Raw genomic sequence first — 21,969 nt, 5'->3', positions numbered from 1 at the left:
AAAAAAAAAGTTAAAGGCCTAAGATCTCACACAGCATTTGCTGTACAGTCTGTTTTCCCGCTTCGATTGACCTGGGAACATGGTGTTGGGAGAAGCCGCTCAGGAAGCCTCGGGCTGCCAGCCCCTCCTGTCGGTCACTCACTCTAGTGCCCCTCAGTCTGACAGGGGACCTGTTCAAACCATCTAGCATGTGTGGTACAGGGCCTGCTGGGCTCTGGGGTCCAGTTGTCAATTCTATGTTGGGGGGAAGGCAAAACAGAATATAGAGGCACTATCTGAATTTTCTCCTTGCCCAAGGAGATTCCTCCACTGCAAGTATCCCAACACCCCTACCTGTGCGCTGTGGCAGATCTTGGGAGGGGAGAAGGAGAGGAAACCACCGTCAGGATCCTGCCACTACCAGCCCGAGCAGACAGTCCCGCCTCTGTGCTCCAGATGACAAACAGCCCCTGGGTCTCCACAGCAATCTCACTAGATGGCTCGGATGAGCCCGTCACTGAAGAGTCAGTCTCGGTTTGCTAACGACTGACCTTCTGTCTGAGGTCTGGGCAGGAAGGGGGGTTCGGCTTCAAACTTGATCGCCCCGACATGTGACCCTGGTCCTAGGGGAGAGGAGGACCAAGAGGAGTGTAGTTGGAGAGATGACCAACCAAAGACAAGTGAGAGAGAGAGAGAGAGAGAGAGAGAGAGAGAGAGAGAGAGAGAGATGGAGACCAGAACATCAGCTCTGGCCCCAGGCCCTTTGGGAACTGAAGACCAGTGGGGAAGAGGTGATTTAGGAGTGGAGTCTCCCTAAAGGCCTGGGGGAAACTCAGGGCACCGGAATGCTGTATTTTATAAAATTACTTAGGTGCTGTCCAAATGGTGAGAATAAATAAAAGGAGTCTTTGAGGTTTTTTAAATTCCGAAGAATCAGAAATATAAGTAAACATACCAAAATGCACGTGATTCAAAAAGCCATATTCTTCTTTTTGTTCTATGGCCCAAATTTAGTTTGAACGTGTCAGGCTGTGTTGGCTGGCTTCTAAGGGTCCCTACTCCAGGTTCCTTCTCTGTATCTGCTTGCTTAGAGTAAGTTATATGCGGAAAACTTTTACTTTTTGGTGGGGGAGGGAAGAAATGGGATGGGGAGGCCTTTTCTCAGAGGAACTTGAGACCAGGTAAGGAGGTCCCACAAAGCAACCTACCCCTCCCTGGGTGACTCACGCTAGTGGGGATCTTTAGGATAGAAGTGGTACCACAAGCCTGGAGGTGGCGCAGAAGTCAGGCTCATATAGGAGAGTGAATCTTCTTTTGGGAAGGTGGAGGGAAGTCAGCACTCTGTCTGATAAAACGTAAATGATCCTACGACTCTTTACTACTGGCTTCTCTTGTTACTTGACCTCAGGAAACAGGAAGAAATGAAATCTGATGGTAATTTCCTGTCACACCTAGGAAAGCAGAATCTCCCTCCTTCCCCAACGTCCCCAAGAAGAATACATGCAGGATGTGAGACAGTCAAAGGCCTGCAATGAATACAAGTCAACACCTGCTCACTCAGTATTAGAATTCCCCTCGCTTCTAAGGATGCAATGGCTCAGAACAAGCTGATGGGATCCACAGCACTGGGCCTGGTAGTGGTACCAGAATTTTAGGGAACGCTAAGAAGGAGGGCTTTCCTGCTGGAGTGAACCCAAGCCCGTGCGATGGCTCCCACCTCAGAGCATCTTGCTAGCAGACTTCTCTTGGGACAGCAGCAATAGCAGAGGAAGGCCAGGGATGCACCAGGGTCAAGGTCTCACTCCCACAGCCACCCTTCTGTGTGAGAAACTCCGATGCAGGGAGAAGACAGCCTTGTTCTTGACGTTCTGCTCAGATTTCTGATCTCCTGCACTGCAGGGCCTACAGCCCAGAGACTGACCTCCTGGCACCTCTGGGGTGTTGTAGAGACACTAAGTCTGAGTCTCTGAGACACTGGAGTGAGCTGACAAGGCCTGATGAGTTCTCTGGCTACTGTAATCTTCAGCAAGTGCTTGGAGCCTTGGCCTTGGACAAAAACCCTACCTGCTGCTTATGTTATTGTTCATGGGCTAGACATCAGAAGAAGAGGTAAAGGACACAGGTCTGTCATCAGCTCCACTAGGGCCATGGTTTCTTCTTGACTAATTGTTGACTAGCTGATTTACCCAAGAGTGACCTATGAGTTCAGTAACCAGAGGTGCCCCAGAACCTGTTTTGTTACACCAATGAGGTACAGAATGGATATAGCTGGGCCGTAGTTTCAGATGGTGCTGGGCCCCTTGGATGTAGGAAACTGCTCAGTCATATGAAACTATGCTAAAAACCAGTCACTGAAACTATTCCAAGTCGGATGGTGAAATGTTTTCTGACAACGAGCAATCAAAGATACCAGCAGAGTTATGCCTTCTATCTATCCGGATCATTTCTAAAGATGACAAATGTTTCAAGAATCAAACTCCTTTTCAAACTTCCAGATCTGCTGCAGACAATTGAGATCATCTCTCAGTTCAGAAAGAACAAAAGTATCAGGACACATTAAACTACGGAGATGTTTTACACACACTGGGAGGGAGACTGCAGAGATGGAGAATGCTACTCCCACTCTCATCAAACAGGCAACAGTCATTCTATCCTGTAAACCACATCAGACATGTCAGTGGGGGCCTGTGTACAGATATATCCCCGGTCCTCGATCCCAGACCCCACCACCCAGGGAGGAGCCCCTGGAGGCGGACTACCTAGGTCAGCTCAGTTCAGTCCAGAAGTGGTGGTAGGAGGGGGTGCTGCTCGGACTCCGAGAGTTTCAAGTTTTATGAGGCTGAAGAACCCCAGGACGGTTGCTGAGAATCAGGAAGACCCTAAGAGCAGGACTTGGGGGACCAAGCAGCTTAGAAGCTCCCCTTCATGACTTGGAGTACCCTAGGCAGGGGGGATATGCAGCTTCTAGAACCCACTGCCTCCAGGAAGGGTAGTAAAAAGGAAAAAGAAAGAAAAAGAAAACCACAGTATTCAAATATATGTCAGTCAGGTTAGACAAGGAGTCATTTGGATCAACCGACCCACAAACTGACCCACTTTGTACTGAACACATTCCAGGGGAGACAAATGTGGGGAGGTCCCTCAGCATGTGTGGACAGTGGCAAAGAGGGGCAGGGCAAGGAACGGAGCATGGTCTATGTGGACAGTTTTAGGCACGTGATTTATAATACTTTGTGGATGTCTAACAGGTTAATAAAATATATATTATATAAATATATCTTCTACTGTACACGCCGCCCTCTTGTGCAGCCACTGGATTCCATGCCCCAAACTCAAGTCCAGGTGCACCAAGTTGAACTGTGACGCCTGCACTCCTCCCTTTTTATACTCCAAGCCTGTCATCTCTACACTGGAGGGACGAGGGATGGTCAGGAATATTGCTTCCATAAAGCTCAGATTCGGGAAAGACTGATGAATCATCAAAGTACAACATTTAGCCAATGCCTACTGTAGTGGGTGTATGCAGCAAATGGATAGAAAAGAAAAAACGGAGAAACGCCTCCATCTTTTAATGTAGTAACTTTCCACACCCTCTCCATGTAGAGGCCTAAAGGAGCTTGTCTGGGAAGGTGGCCTTGAACCTGCAGAAAGGTCAGGTTGGACTGCCAGTCACACCCTGAGACCACGCTAAATCTTTATAAGCCATTGTCTCTGACCTGTATTGTTGCCTGAAAAATAAAGCCAAGTGAATCAATCCCCTGCTCCTCCTTCCTGCCCTGAGCTCCATCCCCCCATAGTCATGGCCTCCCGGTGAAGCGGAGGACTTCTGGAGGAACTGCCGCCCCAGCAGGATCAATCTGAATGCGGCTTGAGCCCTGCACTGCCCTGGAGGAGGCAGGTCACTGGGACGCTCTGCCTTGGGCCTCAGGGTCCAGCCTCTCCGTGCAGATCAGTGGGCTGACCAGCTGCACACACTTCTGATCCCCTCTCCAAGCCATCTGCCCTCGGCCTAGGGAAGCTCATGCTCTACTTCACTGGGGTGAGGAGATCACACAAATACCCACGGCTGTGGGGTCTTGACCAGCAGTGGCTCTACTAGGGTAGGAACTGGAAGGCATCACTGTTTCAGCAGAAGAAAACAAGACCCAAAGCGGGCTGGTTAGCCGTTTCCCACTACTCGGTGAAGTCCATGGCCCTGACGTGGGCCAAAGGTGCTTTTGAGAAGTAAGCAAGACATCCCAGTTATAGCATATTGGGTGGTGTGTTTCCCCTCTAAAGTCCTGCCTTCATTTTACACCGTCGCACAGAAGAAATAACCCCATTGCTCATATCAAGCCTGGAGGAGATGTGTTACTATATACATTTTTTTCTTTAAAAATTTCTTTTTTTTTTTTTTTGGTGTTTTTTAAAAAAAAAATCATTTGAGTTGCAGGTCAGGTGAGTTGGTTCTGGAAGTATTGGTAGTTCCATCGGTATGAGACTTGTCTATGGGCAGGTAAACCCGAGTTTGCCAACAAAGGCAATACCCAAAGCGGCCAGCTGCTGCACAAATGGTCGAGGAGGAGGATACCATGGACATGGGTGAAGTCTGAGATGGGACAATGCGGTGGATACCTGCTGCTGCTCTAACATGGGTGTTGGTGTCACCTCGCAGAAGGACGAGGTGAGTGGGTACGCTATACAGGAGGGCTGTACAAACTGGGCACTGGACGGGCAGTTCCTCTGGCGCTCAAGGTGGCTCTACCTGTCCTTGAGCTCGCGTGTCACTCGTTTGGTGATGCGTCCACACATCAGGCCGATCAGGAACAATATGCAGATGCTCCCACTGATCACAGAGAGGATGTAGTTCTTGGAAGGGGATGTCATCACTTGCATGGCGAGGTCAGAGAAGCCATCCGCTGGGGCCACCTGGAAAACACACAGGGGCATCGTCCTCTGAGAGAAGTGGGCTGGGACAATGCTTGCTCTAACTTGCCCCCCTGGACTCCTACTGTAACTTAGGTCATTTCTTTTGGGGAGAGAGGAGGGCAACGGGCAAGAAAATCAAACACCGAGCTACAACTGTTTTTCCTGATCATACAATTCATCACAGTGATCACTGCCGCCCACGTAGTAACAGCTCTCACACTGAGGACCTGATGGTGTGATGGCAAAGGGCTCAGCATGTTTCAATCGTTTAGTCCTCACATTAATCCTGGGACGTAGATTTTACCACATTACAGATGAAGACCCGGAGGCCCAAGGGGTGGGAAGTGGTTAAGTGACTTGCACAAGGTCACAGGTTCTTACATATTTTGATTTATTTGCTTCATATGTTGCTGTCTTTTTAAAAACAAAGAGAAAAGTTGAGATTCTGTCGGGTGCTAATTCTCTGTTGTGACTTGTTTCCAATCACCATCATATCATCAGCATCCCCCCCACCAAAAACAACTTGCAAACATGACTTATGCTGACTGAATATACTTAATCACTCCCCCAATTGTGGACACTCAGAGTCTAACCAGTTTTCATCCTCAGTTTTCCTCAGTGCTTTCTCCGGTGGACCTCTATGGTAGGCTACTATGGCAGAATCAGGACCAAAAGGTTCCCCAGGTGCACACAGACCTGTTCTGTTGAGTCTCAACTTAGCCTGGGTGCTGAAAAGGGTCCAGCCTAGAGAGGTCTGGGCTGCTTCTATGCTCATTCATGTACTCAGAACAGAGCAAGGAGGCTCCAGATTAATGTGATTTAAGCACCAACATTTGCCAACAAAAAACTAGCAGTGGAGTCACTGTGAAGCAATGCTTGGCGGCTCAAAAGCGGAAACCAATGACGAAAGAAGGGACTAATTAATGTCTCTGCTGTGCTATCTGGAGATGATGGCTCCAGGCTCACAGGGCCCAGGCGTCTTATGGTGCACTGAGAGATTTTTTCAAATAAACCTACTGCCAGTCTCACAACAAGGACAAGGAGGCCAGTGAAGTATCTCAAAGAGACCTGGGAAACTGATAGAGGAGACGCCACATCAGGAGATTCTCGTGGTCATTACCTTTGCTGCGTAACTCCACATTTCAATCCGGTCATTGAGGCGTTTTTTGCACTCAGGTTGTAACCTCACCCGCTTATCCTCCAGGGCCTCCATAAGGCAGGACATTTCTGTGCAAGGGAAAGGGATAAGAAGCGTCTGAAGCTGTACAGAACAGAAATTTCGGTAAGGATGGGGAGAAGGGTACCTAACCATCAGAGAATTCAGATCTGGAGGCTATACAAAGTTAAACCCCTTCAAGGACACTTAACCCAAGATCTAACATGGAGAAGAATATTTAAGGTTGGCTGTCCAGAGTCTCTCTTAAAACCTCTCTCATTTTTTTCATTGGACACACGTGGCTCAGAAACAACCATATACCTGCCCAGGTTCCACCTCACACAGAACCTGTCTGCTGAGCCCACTGTGGCCACTGGGGAAGCTGATGAAGCTGTTCAAGGTTGGACAAGGCAGGGAAGAGGGCCATGATGATAGCTTAACTTTTGCCTCCCTGATAAATAACTCAACTTTCTCTTGTCATCAAATCTTTACCTCGGGTCATGGCTCTATCAGTTCAAACCTGCAGCAGGATTACTCCTAAACTCACTTTGCCACAAAGGCATCAACCAGGCCCCCAGTGGGTGCTGTCTATGGTTGAGCTGCAGCTACAGAACAGAGTAGCTGGAACTGATGCCTCAGAGGGAGTCTTTGCTCCTCCCAAGATAGTTCAGACAGGGTCAGAGTGAACACCGTGACTTACGACGCCCTCGGCCAGGGGTGATGGCTGCACAGTGGTGTTTAATGTCCAGGGCACAAGCTGTATGAAGAACTGGGTCCACAAAGATGTCTGCTTTGCTTTCCTTCAGCATGTTTAACACTTCCTAGGAAGGGAAGATCATAGAGAGAGCTTTTATAGAGGAAATACATCAGATCTGTTGTCTGTAAATACTTTACATACAAACAGAAAAGTCAAGGAGGGACGATTAAGCCAACAGAGGCTACTCTGAGATAGGTGGCAACGTGGTGATGATGCAAAGAACGCAGACTGTTAGCATCCAATTTAATTCAATAAATACAATTTGGGGACCTAGTGTATGCAGAGCTGTTTGCTAATAAGCAAAGCGAGGCAAGTTTAAGATCAGAATTGGGTTTTGGGCACTCTGGTATGCTATATTATTAAATACTAAGTGTTAGTGTTTATATTGATTTAATGCAGTTATTTTGTTACTTTAGAAGTCTGAAAATGTGAAAATTGAAAATGAGAGTAATAAGCTATATTAAAATTCCCAAACAGAAAGGTGCATTTGCAGAATGTTTCACTTTACTTCCATTATCCTCAAAAGGAAAGAAAGAACTGACAGAGCATAACTTCTACTCCAAGAATAATTCTTATTTGAGTTTAAACATGTTCTGAACAACAGGAATATAAACATGATAGAACTGAAATCAACTCTGCAGACTCTCCATTTATACATGATGAAATTATAGCAGGTAAAGACAGTCAAAAATTGCTTTCTTAAGTAAAAATTACTTTGCACTTCACAGACTGTAAAACAACAATAAAACAAACAAACAAAAACAAAAAAAAGCTGAAATGTTGTTCAAAAAGTCCTCCTTGAAGTTAAACGGGATAATTTGATGAAAAAGTATTCAAAGGAAAATATCTGGATTTAGCCTTTAGCCAACTCCTACCACTCCTCAGATCATGTGGAATTAGAAACATTTTTAGCGGATGAAAATATCTACACACAATATTCACAGTGACTCAGTAATATCATTGAAACACTTTTCCAAAAAGAGATAAAGCTTTTTAAAAAAGATCAAATATATTATTTCACTTTCAATTTTGTAAGATAATGCATGCTTAGCTATCTTTTTTTTTTTAAATTAATTAATTAATTTTTGGCTGCGTTGGGTCTTCGTTGCTGCACGTGGGCTTTCTCTAGTTGTGGTGAGCGGGGGCTACTCTTTGTTGCGGTGCGCGGGCTTCTCTTTGCGGTGGCTTCTCTCGTTGCAGAGCATGGGCTCTAGGCGCGCAGGCTTCAGTAGCTGTGGCACGCAGGCTCAGCAGTTGTGGCTCGTGGGCTCTAGAGGGCAGGCTCAGTAGTTGTGGCGCACGGGCTTAGTTGCTCCATGGCATGTGGGATCTTCCTGGACCAGGGCTCAAACCCGTGTCCCCTGCACTGGCAGGAGGATTCTTAACCATTGCGCCACCAGGGAAGCCCCAGCTATCATATTTTGATAAATTTGTTTTTATGTGATGTTTCTGAAATGAACTGAATTTGTAGTTTCATTGACTTTTACGAATGCAGTACACTTATTGATATATTGGAATTGACATTTTACTTTGGCATAGCACTTAAACAATGACCTTAAACAATGGTCTAGTCATGGGGATGAGACATATTCACAAGTAATTAGTACACGTGAAAGACTATTTAAGTTACAATTAATGGTCAAAAGGCAAATTAGTTTGGTAAGAGGGAACAGGATAGAATTCTGGGAAGAAAGGTTTAGATTTTATCACTAAGATGTACAGACTATAGCTTTAAGAGGAAGAGGAGAGAAAAGCAAGTGAGAGAAAATGGTGACTGACGGTAGTTACCTTTTTACACATTTCTGTTTTGATTTTGAGCAGGTTAACCTTGAGGCACTCCTCTACTTGACCTGTCTGCTCCTGGGCTGCTGCTTCTTCGGCACATAGACTGGCAATCTGTTCAGGACACACACAAAAAACAAGGGCACCCCTACTGTCACGAGACACCTTGGTCTCTGAAGCATGTCGATTGGAGATCCTCCCACACATGTGCCCGGGGCTCTTCTCAAACGGATTCCTGGTGGATTTCACTCCCCTCCCTCCCATATGGGATGCCAGGCTCTGTTCTCCTTCACAAGGACTGGCACAGAATTGAAAAACAGTCAATACATGTATCTTCATGCTGTCAACCCCAAGACCTGAGTCAGACTGTCCCAGGGCTGGTCACAAAGAAGGCTACTCTCTGATTCCTCAAGAGGAAGGTCATACAGCCAAGTAAAATCCTAAAAGCAAATGCTTGACATTGACAGAGGTTCAGGGTCAACCCAGCTACACAACTTGGAAACACACACACACACACACACACACACACACACACACACACAAAGGGGTCCTGACACACAGCCTGCAGCACAGTTAAAAATTTAACCTTCTTTGGACAGCTTTATGAGTAAGCTTTTTTGAAATATCTTTAGCTATGTTCCCATAAAATGGACATATGTTGAATAAGGTTCACTACATGACCTTTTCTAGCTAGAAAGTCAAATAATATCCAAGGACTGGCACTTCGTTAGAGGTATTACAGGAGCACTTTTATCCTTCTGGCAAGTGTTGGGAGTGTTTGCATTGAACATCAGAATAAGGAGAGGGAAGAACAAACTAGACGTAGACAGATAAACGCTGTTCAATAGAGAAATATGGAATCAAAACTGAATAGTGATAGGACTAAGGACAAACCAAATTCAGTGTTACACAGAACCAGGAACTCAGACAGTGGAGAGCCTAGAAGAGCCCTGGATTCAGGGCTGAAGGGAAACAGACTAAAGAACTTTTCTCCAGTAAAAACTTCTCTGACCAGCTCTGTTCACAACCAGTTTTGTCCCCAAATCCTACCTCATCTGAGCAGTGTAGCTGGAGCTGAGGATCGAGTCGGTAATCTAGAGCAGACTCCTGGATAATAATCCGGATCTGGTCTTCACAGTCTGAAGAGAGGCGCTACATGTGACAAGGGAGAATATGTCAGCCTATTAGAACATGTCAGCTTTTTATCTGGGCCCTGGTTTGGGGAAGGTGTGCAAAAAGGTCTTGGGGAAAGTAACAGCAAGCTAAGGACCTCCAAAGAAAAAACTGCCAGGACTAGTGGAGGTTCCATAAGTACACCTCTGTGGAAAGCCCAGGGCAGCTTACCTGGTCAGCATATCTCAACTTGAGGCAAGAGATGACTTGACCTTCTAACTCCGAATCATCCTTGGCCTTAGTCAGGATACCATGACAGAATTTAGGAATGTCAGCTTTACAGGCTTTCCTTAGCACAGGGTTTAAGCGGTAATCTAGAGCAGAAAGTAATAAGCACATGAGAAAACACTCCACCTGGATTCACAAATGTTTTGCGATCCACTTACCCAAAGGGGGCAATATTACGTCAATGACCACTAATAAACCACTGATTTATTTATTCGGTAAATGTTTACTGAGCTCTCACTACACTGTTTTATTTTATTTTATTTTTGGCCATGTCCTGCGGCTTGTGGGATTGATCCCGGGCCACGGCAGTAAAAGCCCGGAATCCTAACTACTAGGCCACCAGGGAACTCCCTCAACACACTGTTTTAACTCAGCAATATACTGTGGTGGAAGAGCAGACGTGGAGACCCCCAGGAAACCTACTCCGCAGCAGCTCTGCAGGATCTATTGAGGCCAACATTCTAAGCAGTCCTCACAAAAATCAAGCAGACATCGGCAACCTTCCCCATGATACATATTTTTGAAAATTCTGAGAACAGAATATCCAACTCAACTTGACCACTAAGTTACAAGGTCTTGCAACTCAGAGATTAAATTTCTCTGTTCTAAAACAGATTACCCATATATTCTCCTGCCACATGCGTGAAGTTTTACTAAATTTCTAGACTTTTCAATGAACTTTGGCCCTAATTCGTCTTGTACACCCTTCAAAGGCAAGTTTCCTATGTTTTCAGCCTCCTCTTTCCCATGACTTTCATTCTGTTCTTCTAGATGCTCTTCAAGGAAGAAGTAAGTCACTTTGCTCATTACATCCAGACTCTTTCCTTAACATTCATGAGCAACAAAGCACCTTTAATTTAATTAGGCAAGTATATGCCCACTCAATTCCTTTCAAGCCATACCCAGCAGGACCAGAAAAGCCATGCCAAAATGTTACCAGTGTTCTGGGTGATCTGGCGCTTGGTTATCATCTGTTTGCATTTGGGATCCATCAATTCACTGTTCTTATTTTGCTTCAAGCATTGCAACATAGTTTTGGAATCCGCTTCTGGACAGAATCTCTGCAAAGAAACAAAGTTTTATAAAAGTAGTTACCCAAATATGGCAATTAACACCATATTTATCAATCTTACATCTTTTGGGGAGCTTATGACAGAACCTAAAGGTATTACTTGGGACAAGAAATGGTAAGCCTGAATAATCACCCAGCCTCAAGTTCCCCTTTATCTGTTCTCTACTATATTTCTCACATTTCTTTCTCCTACCTGTTTCCTATTTTGGATAGGATGGATCCCCTACTTACATGACTATGCTACATTACACGGCCTCTCGTAAGCTTACATACTGTTTATGCATGAACGTAACATTGTACCAGGTGACCACATAGCCCTCAAGCCACATCTACCCAATCCCAATGGGAAATTTAGGAATTACCCAGCAACCAGTGTGAACAGGGATGTGGGGGCAGGACCTATCTGGTTCACCCTTTAACCAGAGGGGCTATAATCCTACCAAATCCTGTGGGGCCAGCCCCTGTACACTTGTTAGTGTCCTTGAAGTCAGAGATTCATTTTGGACTAGCGATAAACTCCATCTCTATCTGCTAATCCACAGCCTATTAATTATAGTCCACTGTTATCTTAATATGGGGACATGGATTGCTGACTGATTTTTAGAGAAGTCATCAAAATCTTACAAACCTCCCTCAAATCAGAGCCTAACATTTCCACTTTTACAGAGGACTCAATTCTTCCAGACCCAGCTAAAGAGACTTCTAACTTTCACAATTCTCTTTGGAGTTTATTGATAGGGTGAGGAGTATCATTTTATTTTAAAGGGAAGCTGAAATAAGGGGTTAGCACTTTAAGTTTAATCTCTTTGTACGTGTGGACAGATCCAGGAACTGACATCCAGGTTCTCCAGTCAGCCCTGCTGCAGGGGGCATTTACTGGAGAAGTAAATGAAGCAAAACAACCTGTAGAACAAAAAAAGCCTTTGATGGTGATAGATGGACGATCAGGACATTTGATAGTGGCTTCCTCAGTATACCTACCACCAACCGCGCTCAAAACCGATCACATATTTAATGGACATCTATTTACTTGTTCCTCAGGTCAAAGTGAGGTTAGCTATCTTAGCTTAGTGGTTCTGAAACTTGAGTTCATTGGAACCCCCAGGGGCTTGTGAAAACAGAAGGCGCCACTCCCAGAGCTTGACTCAGAGATCGGGGTGGGGCCTGAGACTTTGTAAGTTCCCAGGTGGTGCTGACGCTGCAGGTCTAGGGACCAGACTTCGAGAACCACAGCCGTAGTTGTATAAAACAGGTTGACATTGAGAGATTGTATGAATTTTCTCTGAAATTTAAAGAAGTTTGTGTTTTTGTTACGTTGACTTACCCTGTGCTCAACCCTTGGTTTTGGGTCCCTTACCTTTATCATCTGCTTGCAGACTCTCATGAGTGTATAGTCTAGTTCTGGGTCCATCATCTCTGTCTCCTGCAGCTTAAAGACTTTCTGGTGGCAACGGGTGCTCAGCTGCTTCTTGTTTTCTTTCAGACATTCAATAATCTAGGGCATAACAGTTACGGGCAAGTTAAGAGGTGGATCAGGTATTGATAATCCATGTTTTCTGACTGAAGCATTAAGTTCTTAGTACATTCCTCACTTTTCTATACAGGTACCTTTCATTTCTAATTCCTAGGTAATAGGAATCAGGATTTCCTCACAAAGGAGAATGATATTTATAGATTTACAACCCCAGGGCTAATAGCAAACCAAATGTATAAAAATTAGAGCAGGCTGTATAAAGAGCAGGTTGTACTGGAGTCTAAGGGGAAGGAAACCCTCTCAAGATTCCTAGTTTCTTCTTCCTTCCAGGGCTATTCCTTGTCAAGATTCCTTTTGGAGCATACATCAGGCTCTCTGCCTTTCCCTGGAGCAATAACTCTGACTCGACAGTAAGCACAAGCCAGGAAGTTCAGTTCAACTCACCATTTACCACATGAGAACAGAGCATTAGATGCCAGCTATGAATGAGACTCAATCCTTACCTTTGAAGACTATATAGTCACACAGGGCAAAGTTATATAAACAAACAACTACAATAAAAAAGATGAGTGAGTTAACATAAAAGAATAAAGTGCCATGGGATAGATTTTAAGATAGTGAATTAGGTGTATCCTAAAACCTCCCCTTCCCTACAACAAACTTTTAGCTACTATAAAAAAAAGATAAAGAAAGAAAGCAGATGGGAAGCTGCAGTAGCTAGGGCTGTAGCATGTAGTCATGAGACTTCTATGAAATCCTCAAGGCACAACCAAGAATCACCAAATACAGTTGACCCTTCAATGACAAGGGTTTGAACTACGCAGGTCCACTTATATGAGAATTTTTTTCAATAGTAAACACTACAGTACTACACGATCTGTGACTGGTTGAATCTGTGGATGTGGAACTTCAGATAGGGAGGGCCTGACATATATGGAGGGCTGACACTATACACAGGTTTGTAACTATGTGGACGTGCAGCACTCCTAACCCCATGCTGTTCAAGGGTCAACTGCAGTTAAGGAACACTAATAACGTAAGAAAGATGATAAACAAAATAAATCAAGGCCTCAAAACTGAGGGGAAAAGGCAACAGAGCAATCAAACGTATATTTAATATCTTCTGAACAACAGAGAAGAAAATAGTAAACAAGAATCAAGAACAGGTAGTTATGAGAAGAACCAATTAGAGATGTTACAAATGAAAAATAAGCGAAGGGGACAAGACGGTGGAGTAGAAGGACCTGAGCTCACCTCCACTCGCAAAAACACCAAAATCACAACTAACTGCTGAACAATCATCAAAAAAGACTGGAACCTACCAAGAAAGATAGTCTACTTCCAAAGACAAGCCACAGTGAGATGGTAGGAAGGGCGCATTAATGATACAATCAAACCCTATACCCACTGGGTGGGCGACCCACAAACTGGAAAATAAGTATATCACAGAGGTTCTCCCATAGGAGTGAGTGTTCTGAGCCCCACCTCAGGCTCCCCAGCCTGGGGGTCTGGCATCGGGAGGAGGAGCACGCAGACATTTGGCTTTGAAGGCCAGCAGGGCTTGATCACAGGAACGCCACGGGACTGGGGGAAACAGAAACTCCACTATTGGAGGGTGCACACAAGGTCTTGTGTGCACTAGGACCCAGGGGAAAAAGCAGTGACTTCATAGGAGCCTGGGCCAGACCTACTTGCTGGACTTGAAGGGTCTCCTAGAGAGGCAGGGGGTAGCTGTGGCTCACTGCAGGGACAAGGACATTGGTGGCGGAGATACTGAGCAGTACTCATTGGCGTGCGCTGTCCCAGAGGCCACCATTTTGACACCAAGACATGGCCCCCACCCAACAGCCCTTAGGCTCCAGTGCTGGGACGCCTCAGGCCAAACAACCAATGGGGCAGGAACACAGCCCCACCCATCAACAGACAGGCTGCTTAAAGTCTTCCTGAGCCCACAGCTACCTCTAAACACACCCCACTGAGATGGCCCTGCTCACCAGGAAACCTGCACAAGCCTCTTAGCCCAGCCTCACCCACCAGGAGGCAGACGCCAGAAGCAAGAGGAACTACAATCCTGAAGCCTGTGGGACCACAAACACAGAAAGTTTGACAAAATGAGATGGCAGAGGAATATGTTCCAGACGAAGGAAAATAAGACCCCAGAAGAACAACTAAGTAACGTGGAGCCAGGCAATCTACCTGAAAAGAACATTCAGAGTAATGATAGTAAAGATGATCCAAGATCTCGGAAAAACAATGGAGTTACAGACTGAGAAGATACAAGAAATGTTTAACAAAGAGCTAGAAGATATAAAGAAGAAACAAACAGAGATGAACAATATAATAACTGGAATGAAAATACACCAGAAGGAATCAATAGCAGAATAAATGAGGCAGAAGAACAGATAAGTGAGCTGGAAGACAGAATGGTGGAAATCACTGCTGCAGAACAGAATTAAAAAAAAAAAAAAGAACGAAAAGAAATGAGGAGAGTTTAAGAGACCTCTGGGACAACATTAAATGCACCAACATTTGCATTATAAGGGTCCCAGAAGGAGAAGAGAGAGAGAAAGGACCTGAGAAAATATTTGAAAAGATGATAGCTGAAAACTTTCCTAACATGGGAAAGGAAACAGTCACCCAAGTCCAGGAAATGCAGAGAATTCCAGGCAGGATAAACCCAAGGAGGAACACACCGAGACACATATTAATCAAATTGACAAAAATTAAAGACAAGCAGGAAATATTAAAAGCAAGAAGGGAAAAGCAACAAATAACATACAAGAGAATTCCCATTCCCAACTAATCCAAAGGTTATCAGCTGATTTTTCAGCAGAAACCCTGCAGGCCAGAAGAGACTGGCATGATACATTTAAAGTGATGAAAAGGAAAAACATACAACCAAGAATACTCTACCCAACAAGGCTCTCGTTCAGATTTGATGGAGAAATCAAAAGCTTTCCGGATAAGCAAAAGCTAAGAGAATTCACCACCAAACCAGTTTTACAACAAACGCTAAAGGAACTTCTCTTAAGCAGAAAAGAAAAGGCCACAACTACAAACAAGGAAAATACGAATGGGAAAGCTCACCAGTAAAGGCAAACATACAGTAAAGGTAGGAAATCAACCACAAATATGGTATCAAAACCAGCAGTCATGAGAAGAGGAGAGTAGAAATGCAGGATATTGGAAATGCTTTGGAAATTAAGAGACCAGCAACTTAAAACAATCTTGTGTATATATATAGACTGCTATATCAAAACCTCAGGGTAACCACAAACCAAAAATCTACAATAGATATACACACAAAGAAGAAAAAGGAATCCAAACACAACACTAAAGACTGTCATCAAATCACGAGAGAAGAGAACAAAAGAGGAAGGGAAGCAAAAAGACCTACAAAAACTAATCCAAAACAATTAACAAAATGGCAATAAGAACATACATATCGGTAATTACCTTAAATGTAAATGGATTAAATGCTCCAACCAAAAGACATAGACTGGCTGAATGGATACAAAAACAAGACCCATATATATGCCATCTATAAGAGACCCACTTCAGATCTAGGGACACATACGGACTGAAAGTGAGGGTATGGAAAAAGGTACTCCATGCAAATGGAAATCAAAAGAAAGCTGGAGTAGCAATACTCATCAGACAAAATAGACTTTAAAGACTATTACAAGAGACAAAGAAGGACACTACGTGATGATCAAGGGATCACTCCAAGAAGATATAACAATTGTAAATATATATGCACCCAACATAGGAGTACCTCAATCTATAAGGCAAATGCTAACAGCCTTAAAAGAACAAATCAACAGTAATACAATAATAGTGGGGGACTTTAACACCACACTTACATCAATGGACAGACAGAAAATCAATAAGGAAACATAGGCCTTAAATGACACATTAGACCAGATGGACTTAACTTATATTTATAGAGCATTCCATCCGAAAGGAGCAGAATGCACATTCTTTTCAAGTGCACATGGAACATTCTTCAGGATAGACCACATGAGGGGCCATAAAGCAAGCCTCGGTAAATTTAAGAAAACTGAAATCATATCAAGCATCTTTTCCGACCACAACACTGTGAGATTAGAAATCAACTACAAGATTAAATAGCATCAGAAAATATAAAGTACATAGGGATAAATGTGACAAAAGATGTAGAAAAACTGTACACCAAAAACTAAAAATCATTGCAGATATAAACCAATAAGAAAACCTAAATAAATGATAATATGAGGGGAAAAACACCTTATCTATAGAGAAAGAGATTTTAGTAGATTGAATTTTGGTTCCCCAAAAGATATGTATAAGTCTTAAACCCGTAGCCGTGAATGTGAATATTAGGGAAAAAAATTCTTTGCAAAAGCAATTAAGTGAGGAATCTCAAAATGAGATCATCCTGAGTTATCTGGATGGGCCCTAAATCTAATGTAAATGCCTTTATAAGTTTATAAGAATAAGAAAATATAAATAATACACAAAGGAGAGACACAGAGGAGAAGGTCATGAGAAGATGGAGCCAGAGACTGGAATCATGCAGCCCCAAGTCAAGGACTGGAACCACCAGAAGATGGAAAAAGCAAGGAAGCATTCTGCCCTGGAGCCTTAGGAAAGAAAGCAGTCTTGCCAACACCTTGATTTCAGACTTCAGGCCTCCAGAACTGTGAAATAATAAATTTGTTTTAAGGCACCAGTCTGTGGTAATTTGGCAGCTCTACGAAACTAATATACAGATGCAAGAATTACATGGACCTCTCATCAGAAACTATGCAGAAAACAGTGTGAAGTGAAATATTTAAAGTACTGAAAGAAAAAAATATCCAGCAACCTAGAATTCTATATCCAGCAAAACTGTTCTTCAAAAATGAACAGAAGATAGACTTTCTCACACAAACAAAAACAGGGAATTCATTGCACATACATGCACCTTGTAAAAAAAAAAAATGTTAAAAAAGAAGTTCTTTGGGCAGAAGGGAAAATATATAGGTCAAAACCTTGGATCTACATAAAGAAAGGAAGAGCATTAGAGAAGGAAAAAAATGAAAAAAATGATTTATTTTTCTTATTCTTAATTGATCTGATAACTGCCTAATAACAATGTACTGGGTGATCATAGCATATGCATAAAAAATGAATAACAGCAATGTCACAAGGGATGGGTGGAAGGAATTGGGAATGCTCTCTAATAAAATACATACACTATATGAGGAAAAAAAAAAAAAAGAAATGAAAAATAAAACCCAACTGGTAGTCTCTCTAAAGAGCAGAATGGAAAGTGCTAAAGGATAAATTATGAAGCTGGGAAACAGAACTGAAAAATTACCTCAGTGTAGTACAGAGAGATGAAGAAATGAAAAGCATAAAAGAAAAAGTGAGAGGCATGGAGGACAGATTCAGATGCTCCAAATGTCTAACAGGAGTTCCAGAAGGAAGGAAAAGGAAGGCAATATTTCAAAGGTTTGAGAATTTCCTAGAACTGAAGTAAGACATGAATTCTGAGACTGAATGAGCCAACCAGGATAATGAAAACAAAAACCATATCTAATTATATCACAGTGAAATTACAGATCATTAAAGATAAAGAGAAAACTCAGAGGTAGATTAACTACACAGAAATGAGAATCAGATTGACATCAGACTTCGCATCACCAACAGCAGATACTAGAGGACAACAAAGCCATATCTCAAAGGCTAAAGCACCTGGCAATGCCCTGAACTAGAAGAGGTAGATGAGTCAATGGAAGAACATTAAAAACAAAACCAAAAAAACACTTGATTGCATTTCATTCCTGACGATTCTGGGTAGGGTCCTGTTCTGTGAATTAGGAAAAAAAACCTCCCATGATGGTTCTTACGTGACCTCTAGTTAAGAACTTCTGTGCAATGGGATCATATGAGGGAATAATTAACTTTGGAGGTGCAGAGTGTTGGGAAAGCTATAGAGAGGAGAAGGCATTTGAAGGATAATCAGGAGTTTACTAGGCAGACAAGGCCGGGGAGGACAAGGTAACCTGAAAGAGGGAAGAGAGTAGGTGACAAAGAGGAATGAAGGTGAGCAAAAGTAGTCTGTTTGGGAAAAGCAGCCTGGCATAGCTTAAGAAGGGATGATCAGGCTGGATAGGATGTGATGGGGCCTATCTCACCAGCACGGAATTAATTATTAAAAAGGTACCTTCACATTACCTTTACAATTAAAAAATAAAAACAAAAAGTTACCTGAGCATTGCCATATTGCACAGTGGAACAGTGGTTCTTGATGTCACTCTTGCAGGCTTCATACAGATCTGGTTCCAGACGGATGTCCTCTGTCTGTATGAGGGGGAACCAGCATGGAAAAGTGAGCTTACTCTAAGCTGGAGAGATCAAATGTTCTACATATTTATTTGTTGATTGGATCTTGTCTGGTGGCCATAACTTCTACACAGCTAAGGGCAGCAGTGTGGTCACTGCAGTAAACGGAGAAGTAGGATTGAGTTTCAGTTCTGCCACTATCTAGCTACAAGGCCTTGGCCTTTGTTTGCAAAATGAAATGCTACCATCTACTCTGACCCCTTCACAGGACTGCTGTGCGATGAAATAAGATAGTATGATGTGGAAACCACTTTGAAAGCTAAAACCATTATACAGATGTAGGACTCTACTTTTATTATTATTATTATTTTACTGAAAGAGCCAGGTTCAAATCTGAGGACCCAAAGTTTCTATTATAGAAGTATGTTTAGGCCAGTTCCACTTAAACATAATTACCACAGAATCACTACCTCCGTATGTGAAAATCTGGTACTGCAACTTTGGGGATATTAATAATACCTGGTGTCCATTACTAGTTTTTGCTTAGAGTGAGGTGAAGTATGATTCACAATACAAAACATATTAAAATATATTTTTAGCTGTCTTAATGTGGCTTGGGCTTATCCTCAAAAGTACAGTGAAAAGAAGTGTCCTCTCACAGTGCACACTGTGGGTGGCTTCCCGACATCCACCTCACCTTGATTATCAGTAAGCTCATCAGTAAGCGCATCCCCTGATGGGGGATGGAGCACAGATCTCAAACTGACACAATCAAATTGAGGAGAGGGACCTTTATTTCGTGCTGGGGGCAGTCTTCTCTTGTTCCTATTTTCCTGCTGGAGATGAATATTGCAACAGGTGGCTCAGTTGTTGCAGGCAGCCATTGTGCGGCCATGAGGGAAACCAGCCGTAACAATGAAGCTGGTGTCCAAGGCAGCAGACTGGAGAGGGAGAGACCCTCGATCCTCGAGGACATTACTGATGCAATGACTACATCACATGCTTACAGCTTGTCTTACAGCTGGACTTCCAGTTATGTGTGGTAAAAAAATACTTTATCATTGAAAAAAAGGGAAACAAGAAGCTGTCCTATGGTAAAATTTTAGCACGCAGCTCCAAGTCTTAACCATCACGCTTGTGGCTAAAATCTTTCAGTTTGCCTTCACCCTTCACCTAACTCTCTAAGCCCTGCCCTGTGGTTTCTGGACCAGAGGTTGTGCTCTGCGGCGTTACCATCTCCAGCTCCTCCACCCGCAGCTGCTTGCGGCACTTCAGGGACACCCTGTGTTCCTTGGCTTCCTGGAGAGTGTCATTGCGCACGGTGGTGCTTAGGCAGATCACCACGTCCACCCTGCCAAGGAAAGAAGACGCCTGAGACTGGCTGGAGCCACACAAAGGCAGATGGCCGAGAACTGGGCTGGGGCAGGGGCCACACCATCCCCCCAGAACCCAGGAACCCCTTTACCATGTTTTTGAATGCCATTCCTGTAAGCCTCACTGTGTTTTCAGAGAGCTAAAACCAGCAATTTGTCTGTATATGTCATAAAAGTTGGGCCACAGCTCAAATGCAGACAACATTCCTGGCTGGTGGGGAGGCCAGAGAGGGGACATGTGTGCAAGGACAGTTCAACGCTTGTTTTGATGAAAACATGTGACCAGAGACGAATGCTACTCTACTCTTAACTCTGGACAGTGTCTTTGATATACTGAGAAAATCATTCCTGAATAGTACAGAAATCTAAGCAAACACAGGAACTTGGTTTATATGAGGGGAAATGTGTTCTAGAAATGCACCTTTGCAAAGAGCAGCATGGAAGAATTTGGGCAGCCATGCTATAAAAGCTCATCACTCTCCTCATTAACACCTAATTCTTAAATGAATACAGCTTTTGTTTCTTCACTACATCTCTAACTCAGTGAAAGCCTCTGCTGCTTCCCTGAAGAGATGACATGATGGAATGATGTTCCGAGGAAATCAGTTAACCTCATATTCACACTGCAAGGTGCTCCTCTAAGTACACAATCTGTGTGTGCTTCATCAGTTAGATAGTCTGAACCTGGAAAAATTAAAAATGCTCCTTTAGGACATAGGCTCTCCATATCAGAACTACCACCACCAGGTGTGGCTCTAGGCTGCTATAAAGAGGATATGTCTAGACAATCCAAGTGTTTGGCCATACTACCAAAGGAGGGTGCAGGAGGCCTGCAGGGCTAATCCTGTCAGATAGCAGCAGGCCACCTGACATCTTGGATACTCATTCAGTAGCTAAGAGGGACTTTAGGGAAGCAGAATGAATCAGTTAAAAGCTACGTACTTCTTCTTTATGTTGGGACAAAGTTTCAACACGTCCTCTTTGCAGGCCATTTTAAACTTGTAAGAGAACCGAAAATCCTTCATCTGCACCTAAAAAAGATGATGAAAAAGAAAATCAGAAGCTCTGTGACAAGGTCTAATCAGCAGCACTGGGTGTAAGTGTGTTCATATACCGTTTGCAGCGGCTAGCTTTCCAGGCCTGCACAACTCTGTCTCTCTGACTTCATGATCTGCTAAGCTCCCCACGGCATCTTTTGCTCCGGGCACACCAGCTTCCAGTCACACACAGGCTGTGACTCTTCCCCCAGATCTTCCCATGGTTTGCTCCCTCACTTTTCTTGACGCTTCTATTCAAATACCTCCTTCTCAAGTCCCTTTTCTCCATCACCCTGCAGGCCTTACACTGCTTTATTTTTCCTCACAGGCTCACCTGAAACTCTGTATTTATTTGTAAATGTATTTTTGCATCTTTCTTTCACAAGAATGTAAACAAGTCGACAAGGGCAGGGTTTGTCTGTTCCCCCCTGTCTCCCAGTGCCCACAGTCCAGAGGCCCTCAGTACCATTTGGGGAAGGCAGTCAGGGAGGCTAGGTGCCCCAAGAAGAGGTCAATTTTACATAGATGACTGGATTTCACCCTTCTAGGAAGGAAGTGCTTGCTTTATCAGAAATACTTCCTTTAGACATGTGGTAACTATGAAGACTATGGTTTAACCTTCTTATTCAAATGCCAGACCTGGGTAGTATGATTTAAAAGAAAAAATGGCTTAGATTCTAGTGTACTGATACACATTTGGGCTGCTGCACTGAACAGATAT

General features: G+C 43.7%; 1 protein-coding gene across 2 annotated transcripts in view; it reads right to left on the bottom strand.

Moving 5' to 3' along the window:
* The window catches only part of GLG1 (golgi glycoprotein 1), a 154,213-nt gene continuing 132,244 nt past the window's right edge, over nucleotides 1-21,969 (bottom strand). The window contains exons 16-27 of one of the 2 annotated variants that reach the window (XM_061174355.1): nucleotides 21,154-21,242; nucleotides 20,072-20,189; nucleotides 18,764-18,856; nucleotides 12,413-12,550; nucleotides 10,921-11,044; nucleotides 9,927-10,069; nucleotides 9,633-9,734; nucleotides 8,589-8,696; nucleotides 6,744-6,864; nucleotides 6,008-6,114; nucleotides 4,724-4,887; nucleotides 1-3,707 (exon numbers count right to left, since the gene is read on the bottom strand). In XM_061174355.1, coding sequence (XP_061030338.1) covers nucleotides 3,632-3,707; nucleotides 4,724-4,887; nucleotides 6,008-6,114; nucleotides 6,744-6,864; nucleotides 8,589-8,696; nucleotides 9,633-9,734; nucleotides 9,927-10,069; nucleotides 10,921-11,044; nucleotides 12,413-12,550; nucleotides 18,764-18,856; nucleotides 20,072-20,189; nucleotides 21,154-21,242 — 1,383 coding nt within the window. In that variant the 3' untranslated portion in view covers nucleotides 1-3,631. Of the gene's footprint in view, nucleotides 4,888-6,007; nucleotides 6,115-6,743; nucleotides 6,865-8,588; nucleotides 8,697-9,632; nucleotides 9,735-9,926; nucleotides 10,070-10,920; nucleotides 11,045-12,412; nucleotides 12,551-18,763; nucleotides 18,857-20,071; nucleotides 20,190-21,153; nucleotides 21,243-21,969 lie in introns of both variants that reach the window. The other variant, XM_061174354.1, reaches the window with a different exon arrangement.

The sequence above is a fragment of the Eubalaena glacialis genome, chromosome 18, assembly GCF_028564815.1.
Source record: "Eubalaena glacialis isolate mEubGla1 chromosome 18, mEubGla1.1.hap2.+ XY, whole genome shotgun sequence".
Classification (NCBI taxonomy): Eukaryota; Metazoa; Chordata; class Mammalia; order Artiodactyla; family Balaenidae; genus Eubalaena; species Eubalaena glacialis.
The sequence above is the reverse complement of the archived record's forward strand: the minus strand, read 5'-3'. Positions and strand labels throughout refer to the sequence as shown.